We start from the raw sequence: 24,390 nt of genomic DNA on the forward strand, positions 1-24,390 counted from the left end.
AATTCTCTTAAAACTAACTCTTCGTTTTGTTTTAAAATAAAACCTCTTTATTAAGAGGAGTAACTCCTCATGAGTCATGATATATATATATATATATACTTCATTTTTCTCTCTGTTTGATATCCCGAAGAAATAAATAAAAGAAACTGATCTCTCTCCTTCATTTTTGTGGCTCCATGATATGCCTTTTTTACTTAATTTGCTCAGTTCACCATGTTGGTGTATTTAGAAAATGAGAAACGAGATGTGTTTTTTCTGGTCAAACTAAATCATCAATTAGGAATGCAATTTTACTGATACTTGGCTATGGTGAATTATTATTGGACATGTAAAAATCTCAACTGCATAAATGGTTGCATGTGGAGGTGGATGTCATCCAAATGGGAGAGGGTCTCCACTGGTACCGTTGGTACCATAATAGTAACAAAAATAATGCAATGGTTGCTATGTGGTTTATAAAAATGATTGTATGTGTTTTTGATGGAATGTAATAAGCTGAGCTTTAAATGTGGTTTAGTAAGAATTTTGATGGGAATCCAATTTTTGCAATCTTTTTTTTTTTTTTTTCTCACGGGATTATATGGGATAGGAATTGACGGGGATAGAAATTTATTATTGAATTTACGGGAATTCATACATACGAAAATGAATGTGAGAAGGTGTTGAAACAAATATTCAGTTGTACTATATAATTAATTGTGAAAAATCTTGATTTATTTTAAAAATATGTATATCTATTTAGAATAAAAATATTTGTAAAAAAAATAATTAGACCAATAATGTAATTTGTAAAATAAAAATAGTTGTTGTTCAGCTGGATCCGATTAGTCTCACAAGAAATAATTATATAAGAGGAGACTAGTTGTATAAATCACGAAAAGGAGAGAAATCGAGAGAGGAAACATGAAAAGTGAAGAGAAGAGAAATCGAGAGAAAAAAATTATACTTGACAATCACTGCCACAGACAGCATCTGACAGCTTCTGTCACGATTTTTTTTTTTAAAAAAAAGACAATCACTACCAAAGGTTTCAAAAGAGAGAGAGAGACTTGAGGAAAAAAGAAAATAAATTTGAGCTCGTGTTTTTTTTTGGCCAATAAAATTACACTAATGATGCGGAAACCGGTATGAGAATTACAATGAGAAAAAAGTAAGAATAAACAAGCTATTCGAACCGATGTTGACACTATCCCACTAAATCTCAGTCGGCCAAACAAGGCCAATGACAATGAAATATATATCCTTAGAAATTAAATTTTAAAAATTAAATAATTTCAGACTGTCTTTATCTCACATTTTCAACGTGATCTCTCTCCCTCATTTTTGATACATCCCTATTTAATTTCTTTTTCTTAATTCACTCCCATCAAATGCCTTCATTTCTGTGGCTCCATGATATGCCTTTCTAGCTTACTGTGCTCAGTTCATCATGTTGGTGTATTTAGAAAATGAGAAACGAGATGTGTTTTTAATTTTCTGGTAAAACTAAATCATCACTTAGGAATATAATTTTACTAATATTTACTATGGTGAATTATTGGACAAGTAAATGGTTAAATCTCAACTTAGGGGTGCAAACGGATCGGATATTATCCGTCCGGATCAGGATCCGTATCCGAATTTTTCGGATTCGGATAGTTTACGGATACGGATTCGGTTTTGATTTCGAAAGCGGATACGGATAATTATCCGTATCCGATTTTTTTCAACTTTCGGATATCCGTATATCACTTGCAGGAATTTATATTAAGCTACATTTTAGCTTTCGGATATCGGCATATCACTAGACCCGTTATGGAAAAAGGCTTTTCAATTGAGAGAATCGAGGGAGCTTCATTGGATAGTGCTTTTTATTTTCGCTACTGTCCCGTGTCAAGTATAATTTTTTCTCTGGCTTTCATATTAGTGCTTTAGAAAATTTTATATTATTTGAAGTTGTGAGCTTGCAATTTAGAAGCTTTTAATTTTTTTAATCATATTTTCTTATTTTATTCTTTGATGACAGTGCAATACGAGTTTTTCTTATTACATAAACAAACTATTCAAATACGTGTTTACATAGAAAAGCTATTTTCTCAATCGGGTAGTGAAAATATAATTGTTGAATAATAAGTTAATTTGATTATAATATTCGAATTATGTATCCGAATTATATCCAATCCGTATCCGTTCAATATCCGATTCGTATCCGTATCTAAAAAATAAAAACGGATACGAATATGGTTTTACCACTATCCGATCCGTATCCGATCCGTTTGCACCCCTATCTCAACTGCATAAATGGTTGCATGTGTGGAGGTGGATGTCATTCCAATTCCAATTCAGTGTGTGTGGCAGACCGAAGCCTTGTTAGAAGAGTCAAATGGGAGACGGTCTCCGCTGGTACCTTTGGTACCGTACCACTATAAATATGACTGGTACAAATGGGTACCAGTTGTTGAGTTTTTGTTTGTTTTTAGAGAGGTCCTGTGCTTCCAGCAAGGGCAGGTAATGCCAGTGAGCTGTTGAGGCAAGCAATTTTAATGTTTCGTTTTTTAGTATTAATTGATGGCTAGTATATATATATAGTCAGCTTAATTTATGACATAATATATTTAACTTTTCATCAATGAAATGAGCATTTAGCTAGCTTCGTTCTAAAAATAAAAACTAAAAATAATAGACCCAAGCAAGTTGAATACAGGCGCATTATTTCCAAGAGGAGGGATCAAGTTACAACAATTTTTGAGTTACAAATCGTCGATCCAAACCGTTAGATGTGATCTCTACAATTGAAGATGGGTACAAAAACTAGTCAAATTCATACCATTGAATTTTGTACCCATCTTAATAAATAGTAAAAAAATTCCAAAAAATGTAAAATTTGGTCTCCAAGCACATTTTATTGTAGAGATCACATCTAATGGTGTGGATCGACGATTTAGACTTTGAAAATGTAAAAAATACTTATTGTAACTTAAAAATTGTTGTAACTTGATCCCTCCTCTATTTCAAATATAATAGGTGCATTATTCTGCAACCAGTTGCTATCCATAACCATATATAATAGGTGCATTATTTCAATATCAGTTGCTATCCAATTATAATAGGTGCATTATTTCGATGAGGGTTGTATTCGTCTTAGTCAAACATTTTTGAGTATATAATAACTAATTAATTATTGTCCAACATGCACAAGTCAAGACAGCTAGGGGGGAAAGAACCACAAATTTAAAAGTTTATACATTTCCAACTTATCAAATGGGTTCCCGTAATTCATTATAATTGCATGCCAATCCAAGATTTGGCGATGTAATAAATTTTACATCTCAATTTTGTGAAATAGCACATGGAATGTAATCATCATCTTTTAATGGAGATCTGCTTGGGTCCGATGTCCATTGGACCCAAAGTGGTTTCAATGAGTTCGGTAACCGTCAGATCTGTTTTAGGATTCATGTATACAGATTTTAAAGCAGATGTGAAATTGCGGGCGCGAATCCTAAAGCAGATCCGACAGTTAGCGAACCCATTGGAACCACTTTGGGTCCAATGAGCATCGGACCCAAGCTGCTTAATGTGCAAAACAACACGGATTATAACTTATAAGATAAAGATGCTGCTAACAATAGTTCAAAATAATTTCCCAATAATATTATTGGTATTCTGAGCCCATATATGGTGATATGTGTATTACAAAGTTGTTTGTGTTATTGATTCTTATTTTTATTTTTGAAGTTTGAAGTTTAAATAGTTGATTCAAATTACTCAATATGATTTTTTTTTCAAATAAATACATTGGGAGATTAAATTTAAATATTTTTAAAATTTTGTAACTAATAGTTTACCGGAATTTTTATTCATATCCTAAAAAAACCAAAATTTCAAACTGTCCTCAATTTTTTGAAAATTTGAATTTTGCCCCTACTGCTAACTTTGCAAAGTGGTAGAACATGTTAATTGCTTGGCCTCGAAAAAGTTCAGCTGAATATAAAATGTTGTTAATTTTTGAAAATAAAAGCAATATCTTACAATTTATATATACTAGAAGAACTATAAAAAAATAGATAAAATATCTTAAAATTTAAATATACTATAAGAAGCACGAAACATTACTCAGACCGGATTTTTTGTGGCTGAAAAATAAAATAAAATGTTTTTTAGTGCATTGTTAGAAAAATATAAAAAATGTTTGGATCCGAATTATTGATCTCAGTTCAAACTTTAGATATGGATCAATAAAAATGTTTCGTGGTTCTTATAGTACATTCAAATTCTAAGGCACTCCATCTATTTCTCTAGAAGTCATTTTATATTTATAATATTTTCATATTTTCATAAAATAATTCCTAAAAAAATAGATGGAGTACCTTATAATTTTAATGTACTAGAATGATTACTAAATATTTTTATTGACTCAGATCCAAAGTTTGAACCGAGATTAATAACTCAGACTGAAACATTTTTTTTCCAGCAACACACTAAGAAACATTTTTTTTCCAACCACAAAAAATCTGACCTGACAAATATTTCGTGGTCCTTCTACTCTATTTAAATTTTAAAATTTTTCAGATATTTTCTTTCATGATCCTTCTAATACATATAAATTGTAAAATATTTCATCTATTTAAAAAAATTAACAACCATTTTATATTCAGCCAATCTTTCCTGAGACCAATTTCTAATGAATAAAAACACAAATTTTCAGAACTTTGAGGACAGGTTTGAAATTTTAATTTTTTTGCGGATATGGTAAAAAATTTGGAATATTTTAGGAAACAATTTTTTTTTTTTTTTTTTAAAACCATGTAGAAGCTACACAGTTAGGAAACAATTTCTAATAGCTCCTTCACAAGTCCATCGCCAGTTCGCCACCAATCATCTCATTTTTAGCGAGAAAGTAAAACCCTGCTAACTTGCTCAGATCACCGGAGCTCCAATAAAGGTAGAGATGGTGGAATCCACACCGGATGACGCGGTGGTGTTCGTGGGGGTGTCGTTAGTGCTCGGCATCGCCTCCCGCCAGTTCCTCCGTGGTACGCGTGTCCCTTACACGGTCGCTCTTCTCATTCTGGGCGTTGCAATGGGATCACTCGGTACTAGCTCAGTTCTCAACAATTACTGATTTCTATTGGACTTTTTGTGCAATTCCTTAATTTTTTGTTTTTGTTTTTCATGATTCCTGTTTTGGTGCTTTATGGTTCGTTATTTTTCTAATTCAAAAAATGTGATCACTCAGATTGCGAAAGAAATCTAAAGCAGAATTAAAGAAGAAAACTTTCAAAGCAAATTCTGATTTTGAATTTGGCTTTTCCGTCTTTTTGGTGGAAATAAATCTGCTACGATCCGAAAGGGTCCTACGATTCGAAATCCAACCTTTCATTTTTTAAGTATTACGAATCTCCATAAAAGCTGTTTTTATGCACGAATCTCAAAACAAATAAAAGGTTGGATTTCGAATCGTAGGATCGTAGTAGATTTATTTCCCTTTTTGGTTAACACCCTGTTGCAATAGAACATAATTTTTGACACACCCTCAGAAAATTGACAAATTAGTTAGTTCTTTTAAACCAGTGTTTTTTGTTCTCCTCTGATTCCATAAAAACAAAATCAGTCTGAATTCAAGTTCCATTTAGTTTAGTTTTGCGTGCCCTGTTTTGATAGATTGAGATCCTGTACATAATATAATTTCACATTGTTTTTTATAAGGAACAAACTTGTTTGTGCTTCTATTATCATACATAAAAATGAAATTGAAAGTGAAGTTTTTTTCCTCCCTTTTTCATATCCTAAGAGTATATGTTATCCTTTTAATGACACCTTGAAATTGCTGTTTGGCAGAATATGGTACATCAACTGGATTAGGCAAACTGGGAGCTGGCATCCGTCTTTGTTAGTCCTCTTTAATGGCTTACTTTGTTAATTTCAGCTAACACTGTTTCATTCTTCTTCTTATACTTTTTTTTTTTTAAAAAGAAAAGAAAAGAAGAGAGGCTAGAAGCCCAATTCATTGCTGAAACATAATAATTACATGATCAGCTAGGCCAGATATACTGTCAGTACTGTTTGTTCACAAAACATAGTAGCAAAACAGTCAAATAAGCAAATAAGCAACAAAATAATCAAATGTGAGAACTAGCTAAGGCTCCCTTTTTTTTTTAACTCAAATATTAAATACCGTTGTGCAGGGGCTAACATAAACCCAAATCTTCTCTTGTCCGTTTTTCTTCCTGCTCTTCTCTTTGAGAGCTCTTTCTCCATGGAAGTTCACCAAATAAAGGTTTTACCCTTTTTTTTTTACTTCTCCACCATCTTTTTTATAATTGAGGCATAGATATTTTGTTTAACTTTTGTTTAACAATTCTTTGTTGGATGTAGAAATGTATGGTACAAATGGTGCTATTGGCAGGACCTGGTGTGCTTATATCGACCTTTGCTCTTGGAGCTGTACTAAAGGTGAACACATGAAATAATTTCTTAAATCTAATCAGTAGAGGACCTATCAGCGCCTTCTTACTAAAATCGTACCACTTTTAAATATTAGTCTGCTTGTTTTGTGTTTAGTAATGCTTGTTATGCTCTATACCAGAATAGGTGTGGCAATTTGACAGGTAATGGGAGCCCTGTAATCAACTCTAAGAAAAAGAAGCGAGGATTTTGTTTTTTTTGCCTGAAAGTTCTATATTTTTTATGTAAATCAGACATTATTTCCATATAACTGGGATTGGAAGACCTCGTTGTTGCTTGGTGGGCTCCTTAGTGCGACCGATCCTGTGGCTGTTGTGGCACTGCTAAAGGAGCTGGGGGCTAGTAAAAAGCTCAGCACAATTATTGAGGGAGAATCCTTGATGAATGATGGGTATGATTTGATGTTTTATATCAACTCCTCCATTCTCAACTTTTCATTGAATATGCTAATCTCACACTGCCTCTGTTTATCTACTCTCTCTCTCTCTCTCTCAAACTTCTTTCGTGAGGATGGGTAACTTGTGAACTATAACAAAAAAATTGATAGGCACACTCTGTAGGAAATTTACTGTGTTTCTAGGGGTATACGTGACATTTTGAGTATATCAGCTATAGTAGGTAATATAATCCCCTATCTGACAATGTTTTTATTTTACTTTTTGATTCAACTTCTAAATTCAAAGGCATTTCCCTTTCTATTTTTCCTTTGTAGGACTGCTATTGTTGTGTATCAATTATTCTATAAAATGGTGTTAGGCCAAAGCTTCAGTGTCGGTGACATAATAAAGTTTCTTTCACAAGTCACCCTTGGCGCGTAAGCTCTCTCTCTCTCGCTCTCTCTCTGTGACTTACCTTGGTGAAGGCTCAAACCTGCACAATGTGGTGTGTACCATACCATAATTTCTTACTTCCCTATAGATGTTTCAAATTGTATATAGACCCCAAGCACAACAACAAAAAAAAAAAATGGAAAATTAGAGAAGGGTTGCTCATAAATTTAGTAACGAATGCATGTTTCAGTGCTGGGACTCTTTTTCCATTTATTGGCGAAAACAATTTATTCTATAATTTTCTGATTTATGACTATCAGAGTGGCAATGGGTCTAGCATTTGGCATTGTATCTGTGCTATGGCTTGGCTACATTTTCAATGACACAGTAATAGAGATTTCACTTACACTCGCTGTCAGTTATATTGCCTTTTTTACCGTAAGTCTATTTTTCTTCCACCAACTGTTACTCTGCCATTTTCTTTTAGAATTTTTGGATCCTAAGTCTCATTTTGGTAAATTTTATGAACTGTACAGTGTGGATACCTTAAAATAGTTCTTGGAATCTATACGATAATAAGGCTCTTGATTTAATTAGTTTTTTGTTCTATTTGCATCTCAGTTCTCAAGATCAATTAAAATAAAGATAAAAAGATTACAAAACATCATTATACAATAATTTATAAACATTTGAGAAAGCCAACTAAAATGCTATGAAAAATTTCACTGTATTTATAATGTTGCAGGCACAAGATGCTGCTGAGGTTTCTGGCGTACTGACTGTAATGACTTTAGGAATGTTAGTTCCATTTCTTGCATTAATTTGCTGTCGTCGTAAATATATTTGGTTTTTTTCTATAACTATGCATCTTGTTTTCTGCTAAAATCTTGCCATAATATGTTGTTAAACATATATACTTCTTATACTTTCTTTCCGTACATTTTTTTGCTAGGTTCTATGCAGCTTTCGCAAAAACAGCTTTCAAGGGTGATGGCCAACAAAGTTTGCATCACTTTTGGCAAGTGCTTTCATGGTTTAGTTTTTCTAGTTTTTCTAGTTTTTCCCCTCAAGAGGTCATGTAGGGTATTTTTTTCTGAGGTCCACCGAGACCTCTTGCTGTAAGTTGACCTCGTCATGCATATCTTTTCAATGATAATGCAACAATAATTGTTAGACACTGTTGCCTTGTTTTTATAATTTTCCTGTAGATATATAATAACATTGGTAAATGAAAATGCTAAGTTTAGGCAGCTCAGTTCATTTATATATTAATATATTTTTTCTTAATTTAACTTTCAGGGAAATGGTGGCTTACATTGCCAATACATTAATATTTATTCTGAGGTACTAACTAACTTGATTTACCCCACTCAGAATTGAAGTAATATTTAATAAGAACTATTGAGCAGTAATATGATGTTTTTTCAATGTCCCACTGGTCAGTGGGGTGGTTATTGCAGATGGTGTACTACACAATGATAGTCATTTCGAGAGACATGGTACTACTTTTACCAACTATATCTTGTATGCTCATTTGATGTTCTCTCCAGAATTCATAAATACTCTCCCGTTTCACATTAAGATGGAGCATCTAAATTGAGGTTGGAGAAATACAAAGATAAAAGAGAAGTTGAAAAGAAGCAATCAAATAAGGTTTTATACAAGGAGTATCTTCTTGTTGACCAAATTCAGATTGTAAACCATGAGCTAAAGTTTCAGAAATCCATAATTTGGAGATTATAAATAGTTAAATACATAAGAGTATTTTTTATATAAATGAAATAAAAATGATTGCAGAGGAATTTGTAGAAATGACCTTTTGGTAGATTGATACACCAAAGAAAGGGCCTTTGTTTGAATTCATTAGAAATTGCCAATTTAACCTGAAAATATTTCATGTCCCTGAAAGTATATCATATATAAGCCTGACTAAAATATGTCATATAAACCCTAGTAGAACATAAAAGATATCAGTGTGATTATATCCATTGTATCCAAAAGATGCACAAACAACCACACTTTGCTACTTCAAGGAAGGAGGAATGTATGGATATCTTTTGTACATGAAGAAAATCCAAATAAAGAGAAGTATAGGCAATGCTTTTGCATTTTTATGTGGTATGCAATATATTTGTTTTACAGCCATACAGGTAACATTATGATGTTTTCTGGTAACTTAATATTTTGATATGTAGAATGGTCCCAGAATAAAAATTCTAGATGAGAACTTTGTTGTAGTTTAGTTTATTTATGTTTTTACCCTTCGTTTATTTTACAGGCACTTCATGGGGTTATCTACTTCTGTTATATGTATTTGTCCAAATTTCACGCATACTAGTTGTGGCTTCCTTGTATCCATTGCTAAAACAATTTGGATACGGGTTGGAATGGAGAGAGTCCCTTATTTTGATTTGGGCCGGGTTGCGAGGTGCTGTTGCGCTCGCTCTATGCTTATCTGTTAAGGTGGGTGCTTATTGCATATTGACCTCTGCTGAATCAAGGTTATAATATACCAACTAATTAGAGCACTTTTGTGTTTCCCTTTTTTCTTTGTCTTGTGATGTGCTCTTTGGTTTTACACTTACTGTTATTTTATGGTAACAGGATGTTATTTGACATGGGTGTTTTGGTTGGAACAAGTTTGTTTCCAAAAGAAAGAAAAATATAGTATTTTTGTCTTTAGATTCTAAATTTTAACAGCTTCTTAATTTTTTTTCTTAATAGCGAGAAAGTGACACTCCTGGTCAGACTTATCTCCCACCAGAAGTGGGAACTCTGGTAGATATTTCTAACAGCAGTAAAAGTTTTTTTTGAAACCTTCTTTGAGAAAGACATTAATTTTATTTATTTTTTCTTGTGTGCTTGAGTTTGTATTTTTCACTGGTGGGACTGTGTTCCTTACACTGATTGTGAATGGGTCAACAACTCAAATGCTCTTGCATTATTTGGGGATGGATCAGCTTTCAGCTGCTAAGGTATGTGTCTCTTTTTATATCTATCAGAAATCACACTATAGGACAGTAGCAATGTTACTAGATACCTAGCACTACAGTGGTCAAATTTTCTGGTAAAGTTAGTCAATAAAACCAATAAATTCCATGTATAGTTCCTTTCAGTCAAGAAAACTCACCAACAAATGAACTCTCTATGTTCTCAAAAAAAAAAAAAATGAACTCTCTTCGAAGGGGAATTGTATTTTTATATTGGGAATTGAGAGAAAGGGAAAACTGAAACTAGCTAGATAAATCTATTGCAGATTAGGATTTTAAATTATACAAGATATGAGATGATGAACAAGGCACTGGAAGCATTTGGAGATTTGAGGGATGATGAGGAGCTTGGGCCCGCAGACTGGCCGGCAGTAAAGAGATACATCACATGTTTGAGCAATCTAGAGGAAGAGCGTTCACATCCCCATGATGTACCCGAGGGTGACCTTCATTTGCATAATATAAGCCTGCGTGACATCCGTGTTAGGCTTTTAAATGGTACTGCAGTGAAAACTCTCAGTTTTGATGTTGCATATCTACTTGTTGCTAAACTGTATACATTGCCCTCTTGATGTTTCACAATACTTCTCTCCAAATTTAGTAGTTTCTTTATTGTTGTTTTTTTGTTCTTAATTTTTAAATTAGATTTCTTCTTCCTAGATTCCTGACCCAAACTTTGAATGTATGTGTATAGGGTTTACTTTTATCTAGCCATCAGTGGTTAAATTATTTAGTTACGGGTGCTACTCATTTCCATTAGTTTGATGTTAATGCATAACATTCTTAGAGAGAAAAAGTAATGGTAAAAATATCTTTCAATAATAAGACTTTCTTATTTCTTCTTTTTGCATATTGCTTTAATATATACTGTTTATTAGATTTGTAATAGTCAAGAACTTCTATTTGCCTTTGCTTAGGTGTACAATCAGCTTACTGGGTAATGCTAGAGGAAGGGAGGATAACACAAACCACTGCAAATATTCTGATGAGGTCTGTGGATGAGGCAATGGATCGGGTGTCAACTGAACCACTGTGCGACTGGAAAGGGTTACAATCTAGCGTGCAATTTCTGACTCATTACAGATTCCTCCAGATAACCCGACTGCCACGAAGGCTTGTCACCTTCTTCACTGTTGAAAGGCTTGAGAGTGGTTGCAACATTTGCGCAGCCTTTTTGCGGGCCCACCGCATTGCCAGAGGACAACTGCATGATTTTATTGGTAGATGTTTTCTAATTTCTATGTTGTCGTGTTTGCAAGTACGCACACATGGACACAAACAGAATGAAGTTTGTTTGTAGCTTCATTTCTTGATTATTTTCTGAAAACCCTTGTTGTTAGGTGAGAGTGACATCGCAACGAGAGTAAGAAATGAGAGTATTGAGGAGGGAGAGGGAGCCAAGAAGTTCCTGGAAGATGTTCGGGCTACATTCCCTCAGGTCTGTATTTTCCTGGAAGATGTTCGGACTATGACATGTTTGCTCTTTTTACTTAACTCTCAACAGTCTGTAGCTTGTATTATGTCATGTTCTACATATAATTCTCTTTTGTCAAAAAATCATATCAGGTCCTTCGTGTTGTCAAAACTAGACAAGTAACTTACTCAGTACTAAAGCACCTGAGTGACTATGTACAAAATCTGCAAAAGACTGGATTGCTTGAAGAAAAAGAGATGTTCCACCTGGATGATGCTCTTCAGGTACATACCCACTTTTAAAGAAACTATTGCTTAGTACCCTTATAAGATTTTATATTTCAATCTTGTTGGTTTATTTATTTTTGCTATTGATGAAATACTGAGCAGACTGACCTGAAAAAGCTCTTGAGAAATCCTCCGCTTGTAAAAATGCCGAAAATTGGTGAGCTTTTGCGTGCACATCCTTTGCTGGGTGCACTTCCTGCTCAGACCAGATTGCCTCTAGAGAGTTCCACCAAAGAAAACATGAAATTACGGGGCGTGACCTTGTATAAAGAAGGTTCCAAGCCTAACGGTATCTGGCTAATTTCAGTTGGTGTTGTAAAGGTAGGTTTTCTTTTCAAAATGCTAATGTCGAAGGCTTTATAAGCCTCATCAATATCATTTGCTAATAACCCATAATAATATCGTACTTTTAGTCACTATTAACACCTTTGATTTTGTTATTTTGCAAACAAGCACTAAACTGATATAAACTTCTAAATTGAGAAAAATTGACCACACTGTTCGTGGAAATTTACTGACCAAATCTCAAACTAATTTTAGAATATAGATAAGCCAAAACTGTTGATGTTGTTGATTTAATTATTAGTTCGATGAACTGAAGAAAAGGATCATCTATTGTTGGGGCACATTTTTTTCCTCAAAAAAAGGCAAAAAAATAGTTGGGGCAAATTTCACAATAGATAATAAATGTCTTTTACAATAAATAATCAATATCAGCTGACAGTATCTCAAAATGGTTGTGGTATTTGTAACAAGAGTAAAGTTGGAGCTAGCAAATTTCAAAATCAATTCTCTATTGAAATTCTAAAACTTTCTCATTTTCATTTTTTCTATTTTGTAGTGGAGAAGTACGAGTCTGAGTACCAAGCATGCATTGCACCCAGTTTTCTCACACTCTAGCACATTGGGTCTATATGAAGTACTAAGTGGGAAGCCTTACATTTGTGACATGATAACAGACTCTGTGGTACACTGTTTCTTTATTGAAGCCGAAAAGATACAAATTCTGCAAAAATCTGATCCTGCAATCGAGGGATTTCTCTGGCAGGTTCACTATAATCTTATTTTATAATAATAATCATTGTTGTATGTGATATTTTTCGGACCCATCATTACTCCTGAATATATCAAACATAGCCCCTCAAATATGGGACCTATCATTGCTCTGAGCTGAGCTATTCTCCCCTCTCATTTTTCACCATAGGACTGGATGTGAGAACAGAGACTAAAATGGAAGTGAGTATATGATAGTTTGTACGTTTTTATGGGGCTATGGATGATACAAATCATTTTATAGGAGCAATGTGGTATTTCTTGAGGTTTGTAGGGGCATACATGAGACTTAATAGAAATTATTTTAATACAATGATACAGGAAAGTTCTATTGTCATAATGAGGTTGTTGCTTCCGCAACTTTTCGAAAAAATGGCATTGCATGAACTGAGAGCACTAGTTGTCGAGAGGTCCATATTGAATATGCACATAAAAGGAGAGGTGATTGAAGTACCGGCTAATCATGTTGGCATTTTGCTGGAAGGTTTTTTGACACAAGAAGAGGTCAAGAGCCTCATAACCCCTCCTGCTGTGTTGCTTCGTTCTGACACTGACCTCAGCTTCTTTGGCCTAGAAACTTCTGGTAATATATATATTTTTTTTCTAATTTCCTGCAACTGCATGTCAAATTTGCCTATTCTGCCCATAGATGTACTGTTCTTGTTCATATTAAAACAATCATTTTGTATAAAAAAATAAGTACACTGCCTTAATTTGATATTCCTTGATGGGATATCTGCTAGGACCATATGCTACTGGCCAATTTGCTACCTGGATGTACTCAAATTTGCAGTCCTGATTTGTGGATGCTTGATTTTATATTTGAACACAGACTTGAGCAGTGGAAAATCCTTCCACAGAGGATCAAACTATCAGGTGGAGGCAAGAGCCCAAATTATATTCTTTGATATTACGAATCTCGAGGTAGATCGGGCTTTGCATAGTACCATGTCAATGTTGTCCCAGGCAGGAGGTGAAGTGCTACGTAGCCACTCAGGCCTGCTGAGTTGGCCTGAAAGCTTTTATAGGTCTCCACAAGGGCCCCACAGGCAGGATAGTCAGAATGAGATAGAGAGCCAAGCTGCTAGCTCCACTTTCTCTGCTCGAGCTCTCCAGCTGAGCATGTACGGTAGCATGGTATGTTTACTTAACTCAAGCTACTCTTTCAGCAGATTTGTGCAATGTTTCTATCTTTTAGCACTGCCCCTGATACCGTCTCTGCTTTTTTTGCATATAGTACCAAACATTTAGCTTAATAGGGTATATTCTGCATTTCGGTTAAAGAATGACAATTGCGGATTGCCCCCAACTTTGCTAATTTTCATGTCTCCACAAAAGTTGAACAAGAATCAAGTAGAATGAATTGAAATTGTTTCTTTATAAACATTCAGGATTTTTTAGGGTAGATTTGGTATTTTTTTTTGTTTGATATTATCACAGTTTAGTGGTAAGGAATCATGTGGAAATGACCCAGACAAAAAAGGAGATATGTTGCATGTTCTTAAAAAATTACATTAAACTATTACACATGAATTGCAGTGCATTATTTCTTTAGCAAATTTAATTGGTTTGCACCTTGAATTCATAGATCGGCGACATGCATGGAGGGGCTCGCCACCGGCACCAACAACAAAACCTGCATAGGCCTCGTTCATCTTCGACCATTCAATCGAACCCAACACATAGAGAGTTGTCCCTTAGGGTTCCCTCTCCTGCCAGTGCCAATGTGCGGCCGCTGTTCTCTGCACAGTCTGAAGGGGAAAGTATGAGAACAAGGGCTCTGGCCTCTAGGGTTTTGCCCCGAGCTGGGTCAGGTCCAAGCTCCATTGCACCTTTGCCTGTTACAAGAGTTCGGAGACAGAGACAGGAGGATAACTCAAGTGATGATGAGTCAGCTGGAGAAGAAGTTATTGTGAGAATTGATTCCCCTAGTACTTTGACGTTTCACCAGGCTTCAGATGGGAACAATCGATAGTTTATATCTTCTATAGTTCTTATCTGCTTGTTATTTTGTAATTTTGTAAAGGTCTAGATTTTGTTTTCTTGAGAAATGTATATGATATAATGTGAAAAATAATGAATCAGAGGGAGTGCATGACTTGTTTCGTTTTTGCACTCTCATTTTCTGAAATCAGACTCTTGTATATTTCTGTGCATTTTAACATTTTTTTGCCTTTGGAGGCATACAAGTGTGTCATTTGTATTCAATAATACACAGGGGCGGATCTAAGACTTAGCTAAAGGTGGCTAAGCCACCCCTGTAATTTCAAAATTTTAATTATACTTTTAAGAATTTTATTGAATTTTATCTTTTAAAATTTTTCTATATAGTCTAGTTACCTTAAGAAATGACAAATGTTTAATTATAGCCTAGTGGTTAAAGTTTTATTTTATGAATAATTATATTGATCTCCTCACCCCTGTCCTCCCATTTAACCCCGCATTCTCTCTCTCCAAATTAACTCTCTAAACTGTCTTTTATCCCCGCATTAATTTCTCTAAGAGTTTTCATTTATCCCCGCATTAATTACTGCCCTTTAATAACAATTCCCGTATTAATTAACAATCTCCACATTAATTATACTGTTCTCTAATAACAATTCTCGCATTAATTATATTATCCTTTAATAACAATTCCCGCTAATAAATATTTATCTGTTTATTGATGTTCAAAAAAGTATTTATTATTGTTCTAACAAGTATTTATCCTTATGTCTGAGAAGTATTTATCATTGTCCCTGACATAATAATACTTGAGGAGAGTTCAAATGCCTCCATTTTTGGTGCCTCCATCATGCCTCCATTTTTTAAAACACTAATAACTCAAAATTTAAAACTTAAAAGTCAAAATAAAACCATTGGATATGATCTACATCATTTTATTTATGCACTTGTAAAATATTATGACATTTCAACTTTGTTTTGGTTGCCATCAAGAGCTTGTAAGAACGCACTAATGTGGATAATTTCTAGACGTTAATTTTTCAGCTAATTAATTCACATAAAAAGAATACCAAAATGTAATAAAAAAATTTGAGCACATAGATATAATAGTATAGATCACATCTAACGGTTTTATTTTGAAATTTATGATTTAAATTTTGAGTTATTAACGTTTCAAAAAATGGAGGCATGGTGGAGGCACAAAAAATGGAGGCATTTGAACCCTCCTCATAATACTTTGATTTGATTCAACATTACTTATTGACAAGTTCAAGAAAGTATTTATCGTTGTTCTGACAAGTATTTACGATTATATATGGGAAATATTTATCATTGTCACAGATGTTTTACTGTAAGTTGCAATTATGTCTGAGAAATATTTATCCATGTAACATAAAGTATTTATCATTATATCTGAGAAATATTTATAATTGATATTTTACTGAAAGTTACAATTATGTCTGATAAGTATTTATCCATGCAACATATAATATTTATCAATGTATCATAAAGTATTTATCCTTATGTCTGAGAAGTATTTATCATTCATATTGTACTGAAAGTTGCAATTATGTCTGATAAGTTTTTATCCATGTAACATAAAGTATTTATTAATGTATTATAAAGTATTTATCCTTATGTCTGAGAAGTATTTATCATTGGGTGAGAGGATAGTTTATTTAATGATCATCAGTTGTGCGGGGACAATCCAGAAAAAAAGAAAAATTTGTGCGGGGATAAATGGCAAGTATTTATGAGGGGATTGTTTATTTAATGGTCCCCAGTTGTGCGGGGATGATTCAAAAAAAAAAAAAAATTTTGTGCAGGGACAACTAATGGATTGATTTATTCTTTCCTAAATAGAGATCATTGCATAGAGATTAACACTTTGCAAATTCACGATAAATACTTTGATGCTTCAAGTTAAATACTAGCAGTTTCTGCGGAGTACTAATTATTGAGCGGTCCCCCCATGATATTTTTGGCAGTTTGTGCGGGGTTTTTTGCGGGGATAGACCTGCGGAGATTGTTATCAGGATCCTTATTTTATAGTTGAGAGATTTTGAGTTCAAATCTCATTCGTTACAATTGTACATTTTAATATTCAGTCACTCCTATCAAAATTTTCTACCTCCGTCATGGTAATTTCACTATGAGAAATGCCTGTGTGAAGGAAATATGACAAATAATAAACATTTTACTTTCACAAAATAATGCGCTATAATTAACAAGCCTATAATTAATTGCAGCATTTGGACACAAAATTTAAATTGTGGATTGAAAATCCTGAGCCCAATAATGTGACTAGTGAATGGGTCTAGTGGTTACGGACTTATCATATGCCTTCATACAAGATGTGGTCTGATTTTGCTATGTGAAAAATCCAAATGGGGAGTGCTATTTTCAGCGATGTTTTTACAATATTGAGCGGTGAAAGAAATTTTTTTCATCAAATATCTATTTTGTCCTTTACTCTTTTTCTTTATTATCTATCTCAATTAATACAAAGTCAACAAAGAAAACAATTGATAAAGGAAAGAACTTTCCACACCCAAAATCTGTTCAGATTCTTTTAGTTACATGAAATAAAAACTAAAAAAGAAATAAAAAAGAGTAAATAAGAAACGGTAGTTGGGGTATGGGATGTAAACAAAACCAAAAGAATAAAATATTACAATATTCATTTTGAGATGTCGTCTGTATTATTCATTGTTGAGTAACATCTTCACTACCGACTGGTACATGGTAAATTTGCAAGTAGCCTCCAATTCTTTTATATTTTTTCTTACTCACATTTATATTGATTTTTGCAAACCAGTAGTTGGTGAATTGAGTGCTAAATACATGTTTATCACCAGGGCATACCAACACATAATAACGATGCATCTAAGCTGATATTGTAGATTATTTGTAAAAACAAAAAATACAATATTACTAGTGAAGTGCTTTGATTTTAGTTTTTTACCATCTTCAAAAACAAAAAAACAAAAAACCAATTAATCCTTTTTTTCCTGAATAATATCATTTTTATAAGGATTTTAGATTGAAACTGCAGACCTATTGCTTGTCTCGTAGTTTCAAACGACGACTCCAAATAGGTACCACAGCTTGGCCCTATTAACTTGTACTGCAGTTTCAAACGTCAATCCCAAATTGGTAGTGCCAACTTTTTTTCTTTTTGGTTCTGAAATTCGAACAAAACAGTGGGCCTCATGTTCAATCTAAACTAAAAATTAAATAGCTTGTTTTGAGAGCGTAGTTTCCCGTAGCAATTTAAACTCAGTCTGAAATATAAAATTGGTACCGCATAGGACAACAGTTTCAAACTGATTCTGATAAAAATGTAATTACTGGATTTATTGGGGTTTTTTTTTTGGATGATAAAATTGGATTTATTGGTTTTTTTTGGATGATAAAATAAAATTTGATGCTCAATACCTATTCCTTACTAAGGCGTACCACCACATTTGATTCATTTTCATTTTTATTATGCGTGCTAGTTGAATGATAAAAGAAGACAGAGAACATGGAGGAGAAAGAAGATATGGAGACGGAAATGAAATAAATGTGAGATTCCAACAAATTTTTTTTTATGAAAAATTCTTTTATTTGTTAACTTTGTATTAATTGAGACAGATAATGAAGAGAGAGTAAAGGGTAAAATTGACTTTTGATGAGAAAATTTTCTCTCTCCGCTCAATATTTTAAAAACTTCGCTCTAAATATATAGCACTCCCCAGAAATGGTGGCTATAGAATAGGCACTTTCTCTGATATCAAGATAAGAAAGTGTCCTCCTTTTGTTATTATATTTTGGAACCTAACAGAGCGCCAAGTCTTTTTATATATGTTATCGACGCTGAAGCAAATCAGTTTTTAGCAAAAGCATATAAGCATATATTCAATTTTCGTCATGAGAGAGCAAAAAAAAATAGTGAATTGGATTCACATTTATTAGTTAATCAGATATTATAGATAAAAAACATTTATAATTGGATATAATTCCTAATGCTCTGATTTATAATTTTCAATGCTCTAACTTCTAATACTAATTATCATCATAATTCAAAAATTTATTCTAATTTTAATCCAAAATTTAACCAAAATTACAAATCAGAATTTCAAAAAGAACAAATAAATTATAGGAAAGGACAAACTCGGTCCAGGCCTATATATTTCTATAAAAAAAAATGAAAATCCAGAGGGAGGTGATTGCCTCCCCCTAAATACATGTGGGTCTGCCCCTACATATATTTACCTTCAAAAGCTACTCAAAGTGTTGAAACCGGAGTTTATTTATTAGGAGAATTCTCATGCATGCCAATTAGAAACTAATTAACAAGGGTTAAAAAAAAGAATCAGTTTTTGGTCTAATATTAGATCTAGAGATAATTCTCTTTGTGTAAGAGGTCGCAATTAAGTTCAAAACCTGAAAGGGCAATCCTTTGTGACCTCTGATTTATTGCATACATCTGATATACATCAGATATCAAACGAAGTAAATATATATGCTTTCGGTTTCTTAATTTGCGAAAGTGTGATGTGTATCCTTGACATAATTAAATATTAACATTATCAATATTTATAATGACTCTCTTTCAAAGTTTTAACTGACTAATCAAAATTTGAAGAAAGCATAGACTATGGTTGCAGTTACCGGAATTCACAATTAATTTTTAAGGTAATAACTAATAATATATATATATATATATATATATATATATAGATGGGCTATGGTGCATTGCAATGCATCGGCCATGGTGTGCATTGAACCATAAATCACCGATTCAAAGTCCAAATGACCGATCCAAACCGTTCATCTTGTTCTCCATATTAATACGTGCTTGGAGACCAAATTTTATATTTTTTGGAATTTTTTTACTATTTATTAAGCCACTTTGAAAATAGCTGATCCAACGGTGGCTTCTGATTTTACTGTTCCAAACAGTCACCGTTGGATCAGCGATTTTCAAAGTGGCTTAATAAATAGTAAAAAAATTAAAAAAATATATAAAATTTGGTCTCCAAGCATATATTAATATGGAGAACAAGATGAACGATTTGGATCGGTCATTTGGACTTTGAATCAGTGATTTATGGTCCAATGCACACCATGGCCTATGCATTGCAATGCACCATAGCCCATCTCTCTCTCTCTCTCTCTCTCTCTATATATATATATATATATATACTGTTATGTATGTGGGCCTGATTCTAGGAGTATGCGGGGGGGTGGCAGCCCACTGCAAGCGGTGTCTGAGGTTACGAAGCCCGGAGAAAATTATTTCTGAGAAGTCAATTGCATGTAAATCCTTTTAACCAACGGCCCAGATTAATCTAGTTACCCATCAAGATGTACGGCCCAGATTAGTCTGTTTTTTAGGGCTTTTAGTGGTTTTGTTTTCATATATATATTAAATCTCTCTGTAATCGGTTTGTAACTGACTTTGAGAAATTAGTGGATTTTGTTTTGGCAAGTGGCCGTGAGTTTTCTTCCCCTAGAGGGTTTCCCACATAAAATCTGTGTATTTTGATTTTGACTCTTTCTCAATTTTCTTTCTTTCTGTGTTGTGTGATTGCTCTCTGGTACTCATATTCTCAACATATACTTGTTCTTATCTGATAAAATGATCCAAGAAAGTTCGAGTTACAAGTGATTTCCAATTCAGTTATTTAATTAAGATGGTGACAGAAAAAAATAAATTACGCTTATGGGTTTATTTTCTTAACTGAAAAGCAATATTTACAGCTTAGATAGTGATTGATCAACAAAGTTATTCTTAAATTCAAATCTAATAAATAAATTTCAATGACTGTTACATCACTAACATGGAGAAATTGCCAAGAATATGTTGTTGTTAAGTGTCATATCATGAATTAGAACCTTCATCATTACTCAATTTAAGTTTAGTCATATAAGAATTTCGACCTATATATACCATGTAACTCACAAGGAACGGTAATCACTGAAATTGTGCAATATTGAACGTGACATTTCATCAAAAACCACTTTGCTGTCGATGCATGCTTCAGTATAGTAGTCTTCACATTCTTATTCATATTTTGAGGCGTATATATATTGACAAGGAGGGAATATATATTTTTTTAATTATTTTTTTTAAAAGAATTAAAAAGTAATTATGCATGTATATCGTTCAAGGTTCTAAATAGCGCACTATAGCTTTTTCGGACCATAAAAAAGCTATAGCTCTGTCGCGCTATATATTTCGCACTATAGCGGCGCTATTTGGGCATAGCGCTGTTTTTAATCTGTTTATCGTTTGATTATAGCATCATTGTGTACTTAATTAGACTAACTGAATATATAGGCAAAGTGTATCTCAATTAATTTGGGATTAAGTAATTAATCTGTTTTTCTGTGCTCAAAACACAAAATGTATTTTTATTATTAGTAATTAACAATTGATATATGTGTACCATAAATTAGTCTCTATTGGTTAATTGAAGTCCTAGGTTACACAGAGACTATACAACTGCATCTTTTAATTATAAAAATTCTAAATTTCTCTCACAACTGACGCCGGTTTACACAAATAAGTTCTTTGAGCATAGGTATATATCTATGTGCAACTTTCCATCTAACTGTATTGCTAACTGTTAGCCTTTAATAATAAGATGACAATATCCATTTTGAAGTGTCATGAAGAATTCCCAACCTCCATGAAATCTATGAACTGTATACCACCATCAGTTGGATTAGCTTCGTTCTCTTCTTGTTGATCGACGCTAGAGCAACAATTGGTTTCATTCGAGTTTGAATTTACTTGTAGAAAATCATAGAACTCTGCAGGATTGTTCATGTCTGCATGCATTAAAAAAGAAAAATAATTTGGTAATGCATCCTAACAAAATTTGCAGCTTAAGTTCAAAGACTAATTCTTAAGTGGCTTAACATTCTTTTTCTTTATAATTTTAGTTTCAGTCTGTATCAATTTGAAGAAATTGTTAAAAATTAGAATTTACCTTGGTTTCCTTTTCAAATTAAAAAAAGGTGAAATTTGTAATGAAACTTTTTGTGTGTTGGTGATTATGCGATTAATTAGTCATCTAACTAGTAGATCTATTCACTGTCAAAAGTTAAAACCAAACAAGAAATAAGGTTACCTTCATTGGAGTTTAAATGAAAATCATGGTGAAGCGTCAAATATCCTTTTATACTTTGGTTGAAGCAGTTTGCAGCACGGTATTTCTCATTCCAACTGCTAATATCTGAATCTCCTTTTTTACTTCTAACATCTTTAAGATTACCGCTATGGTAGCTTCTCTTACAGCTGGATGAAAGTTTGGACTTCTCGCGTGACCTCCGTGCCATGATCACATGCCAATGGTTTTTTACCGCATTATCAGTGCGACCGGGAAATAGTCTTGCGATTACAGCCCAACGGTTACCATGGATTCGGTGTGAAGCAAGTAGTCTATCTTCTTCCTCTTCGGTAAAGGGGCTTCGGTTGATTCGTGGATCTAATTGATTGAACCATCTCAGCCTACAACTTTTTCCTGAAAACAAATATATATCTATTAAGTTTTTTGCATTAATTCTTAGTGAAAATTAATTGTTTTGTGTTTTAACCACAATATATCATATTATTTTCGTAGCCGTGATGACGTGTGTTTGTAATTTTTTGTATTAAATTAGTACTCTTATTTCTTCAATAAGATTAAATGAAGTGGAGATGTTTAAACATCTTTTATATTACAAAGAAAAGAACTAATTACCAAACTAATTCATGATGTAACATGTCCTAGAAGAGGGTGAAAGATGGGAAAAAAAATGGAAAGAGACAGTTCACTTTGCCTCTTAGATTGAAATTAATTTCTATATGATGATATATATATGTAAGATAAAAGCCATGTAATAACTTTGCCTCTTATCACCGATACATCACTAAAGATAGAGAACTGACGAATAAATATTTAGGAAAGAATTATGAGATCTCGATAAGGGATTAAGATGAGAATCAAACTAATAACTCCTTTGTATAGATGTGGGAGTTTGTAATTTGTATATTTAGGACCTGTAAATAAATTTCTTTTATATATCTGTTGTCGGCAACAACCATAAAAAAACTCCCTAAACGCTCCCCGACCATCTGACCCCCTCGAGAGCTCTCTCTATCTCAAGCTTGCAGTTTACTTATTATTATTTTTTTATTGATTTATCCATCTTTTTTCTCTCCTCTAAAGTGCTAATTAATTTATTGATTTTACACATGTATTATTCTATTTTTGCTAGAAACTATACAATGATTTGAAATAGCATGAATTTAGTTATTATTTCAAATGTTGGGCATACCAAGTAAAAACTTTTAACCTGTGGTCTAGCCAAATGTATTCATGGACATATCTTCAAGCTCCTAATTAAATGCATGTTTCCCTCTCGTAAAGGAGATAATATATAACAATATCAAATTAAGATAATAAAAGGGAAAAGAAAATAGATATGCATATATTTTAATTGAAATATGTATATATATAAACAGTGAAAATAGGTAATTAACCACCGCACCTGATCGGCCTTGAAGCTTCTCCGCAATAGCATTCCAATTATGTGGGCCGTAGCGCAAGACCAAGTCCTTCAATTTCTCATCTTCCGACGGCCTCCAATGACCTCTTGTGCACATCTAGCTAAATAGGTGATCTATGTATATATATATATATATATATATATATAGTTTGCTCTTTTCTGTCCCTTTGTTTGATATTATTATCAAACTAATTGTAATTGTTAGTAGTTGCTATCGTTTTTCCTTTCCTATAACTGAATCCTTGATCTTAATTCCCTGATCTTCAATCAAGCTGATGAAAGGGACCAAAGGCAGGAGAGGAGAGGAAACATAAACCCTAATTTTCTGAATTAGTGATTGTTTCCTGTGAGCCTAGCTAAGAGTAGAGAAAGAACGAGAAGAGAAGGAGAGGGGGAGGGCTGGATGAAACATGATAAAGGTGTGGTCATATATATTGGCTAGATGAAAGACAACGAAAGGAGATGGTGGAGAGAAAGGTGTAACGGAGAAGCCCCAAAGATGAAAGAGAGAGAGATATATATCTGGGAATTACTTTCTTTCTTTCTCGTTACCAGTGAGACAGAAGATAGAGACAGACAGATAGATAGATAGATAGATAGATAGATAGATAGAGAGAGTCAGGAGATAGTTGCACCACTGTTTGAATACTACGTGTTGGCTAACAAATGGTATATTTTATGTAATGTAATTAGAAAGAGCGATCGAGGTGTGGCGTTTGCTTGGTGGGGTGAAATTAAATCCGTTCGGAACTCAACATCTCTCATGTTTCAAACCTAGAACGTCTACTCAAAACCAACCCATTCCCTTCTCTCTACACATTCTTACATGTTACATCCAACCTAATTAATTATATTTTTCAATGAAATGATAAGCATCTCCCACTGTATGCTTCAGGCATCGTTGATTAGTACGTAATATTAGCCAACCCCTCTCTCTCCCT

The 24,390-nt window shown here is 33.4% G+C and overlaps 2 protein-coding genes across 2 annotated transcripts; one reads left to right on the forward strand and one right to left on the reverse strand.

Annotated features, from left to right (window-relative positions):
* Positions 1-4,821: 4,821 nt before the first annotated feature.
* SOS1 (sodium proton exchanger, putative (NHX7) (SOS1)) lies at positions 4,822-15,082 on the forward strand. Its single transcript, XM_078315630.1, has 23 exons — positions 4,822-5,075; positions 5,821-5,871; positions 6,168-6,259; positions 6,358-6,435; positions 6,681-6,838; positions 7,160-7,261; positions 7,538-7,655; positions 7,963-8,015; positions 8,170-8,235; positions 8,517-8,561; positions 8,661-8,716; positions 9,496-9,680; positions 9,942-9,995; positions 10,085-10,192; positions 10,474-10,705; positions 11,125-11,427; positions 11,548-11,645; positions 11,774-11,905; positions 12,011-12,229; positions 12,750-12,956; positions 13,283-13,544; positions 13,794-14,098; positions 14,550-15,082. Exons 1-23 carry the CDS (start codon positions 4,931-4,933, stop codon positions 14,934-14,936), a joined length of 3,456 nt encoding a protein of 1,151 aa, XP_078171756.1. The 5' UTR covers positions 4,822-4,930; the 3' UTR covers positions 14,937-15,082.
* Positions 15,083-21,241: 6,159 nt separating this feature from the next.
* On the reverse strand, positions 21,242-23,844 carry LOC144565795 (transcription factor MYB52-like). The gene is made up of 3 exons (XM_078315631.1): positions 23,432-23,844; positions 22,030-22,422; positions 21,242-21,727 (listed from the first exon to the last, which is right to left on the reverse strand). Exons 1-3 carry the CDS (start codon positions 23,544-23,546, stop codon positions 21,564-21,566), a joined length of 672 nt encoding a protein of 223 aa, XP_078171757.1. The 5' UTR covers positions 23,547-23,844; the 3' UTR covers positions 21,242-21,563.
* Between the last annotated feature and the right edge of the window lie 546 nt (positions 23,845-24,390).

The sequence above is a fragment of the Carex rostrata genome, chromosome 14 (genome assembly GCF_964058835.1).
Source record: "Carex rostrata chromosome 14, lpCarRost1.2, whole genome shotgun sequence".
NCBI lineage: Eukaryota > Viridiplantae > Streptophyta > Magnoliopsida > Poales > Cyperaceae > Carex > Carex rostrata.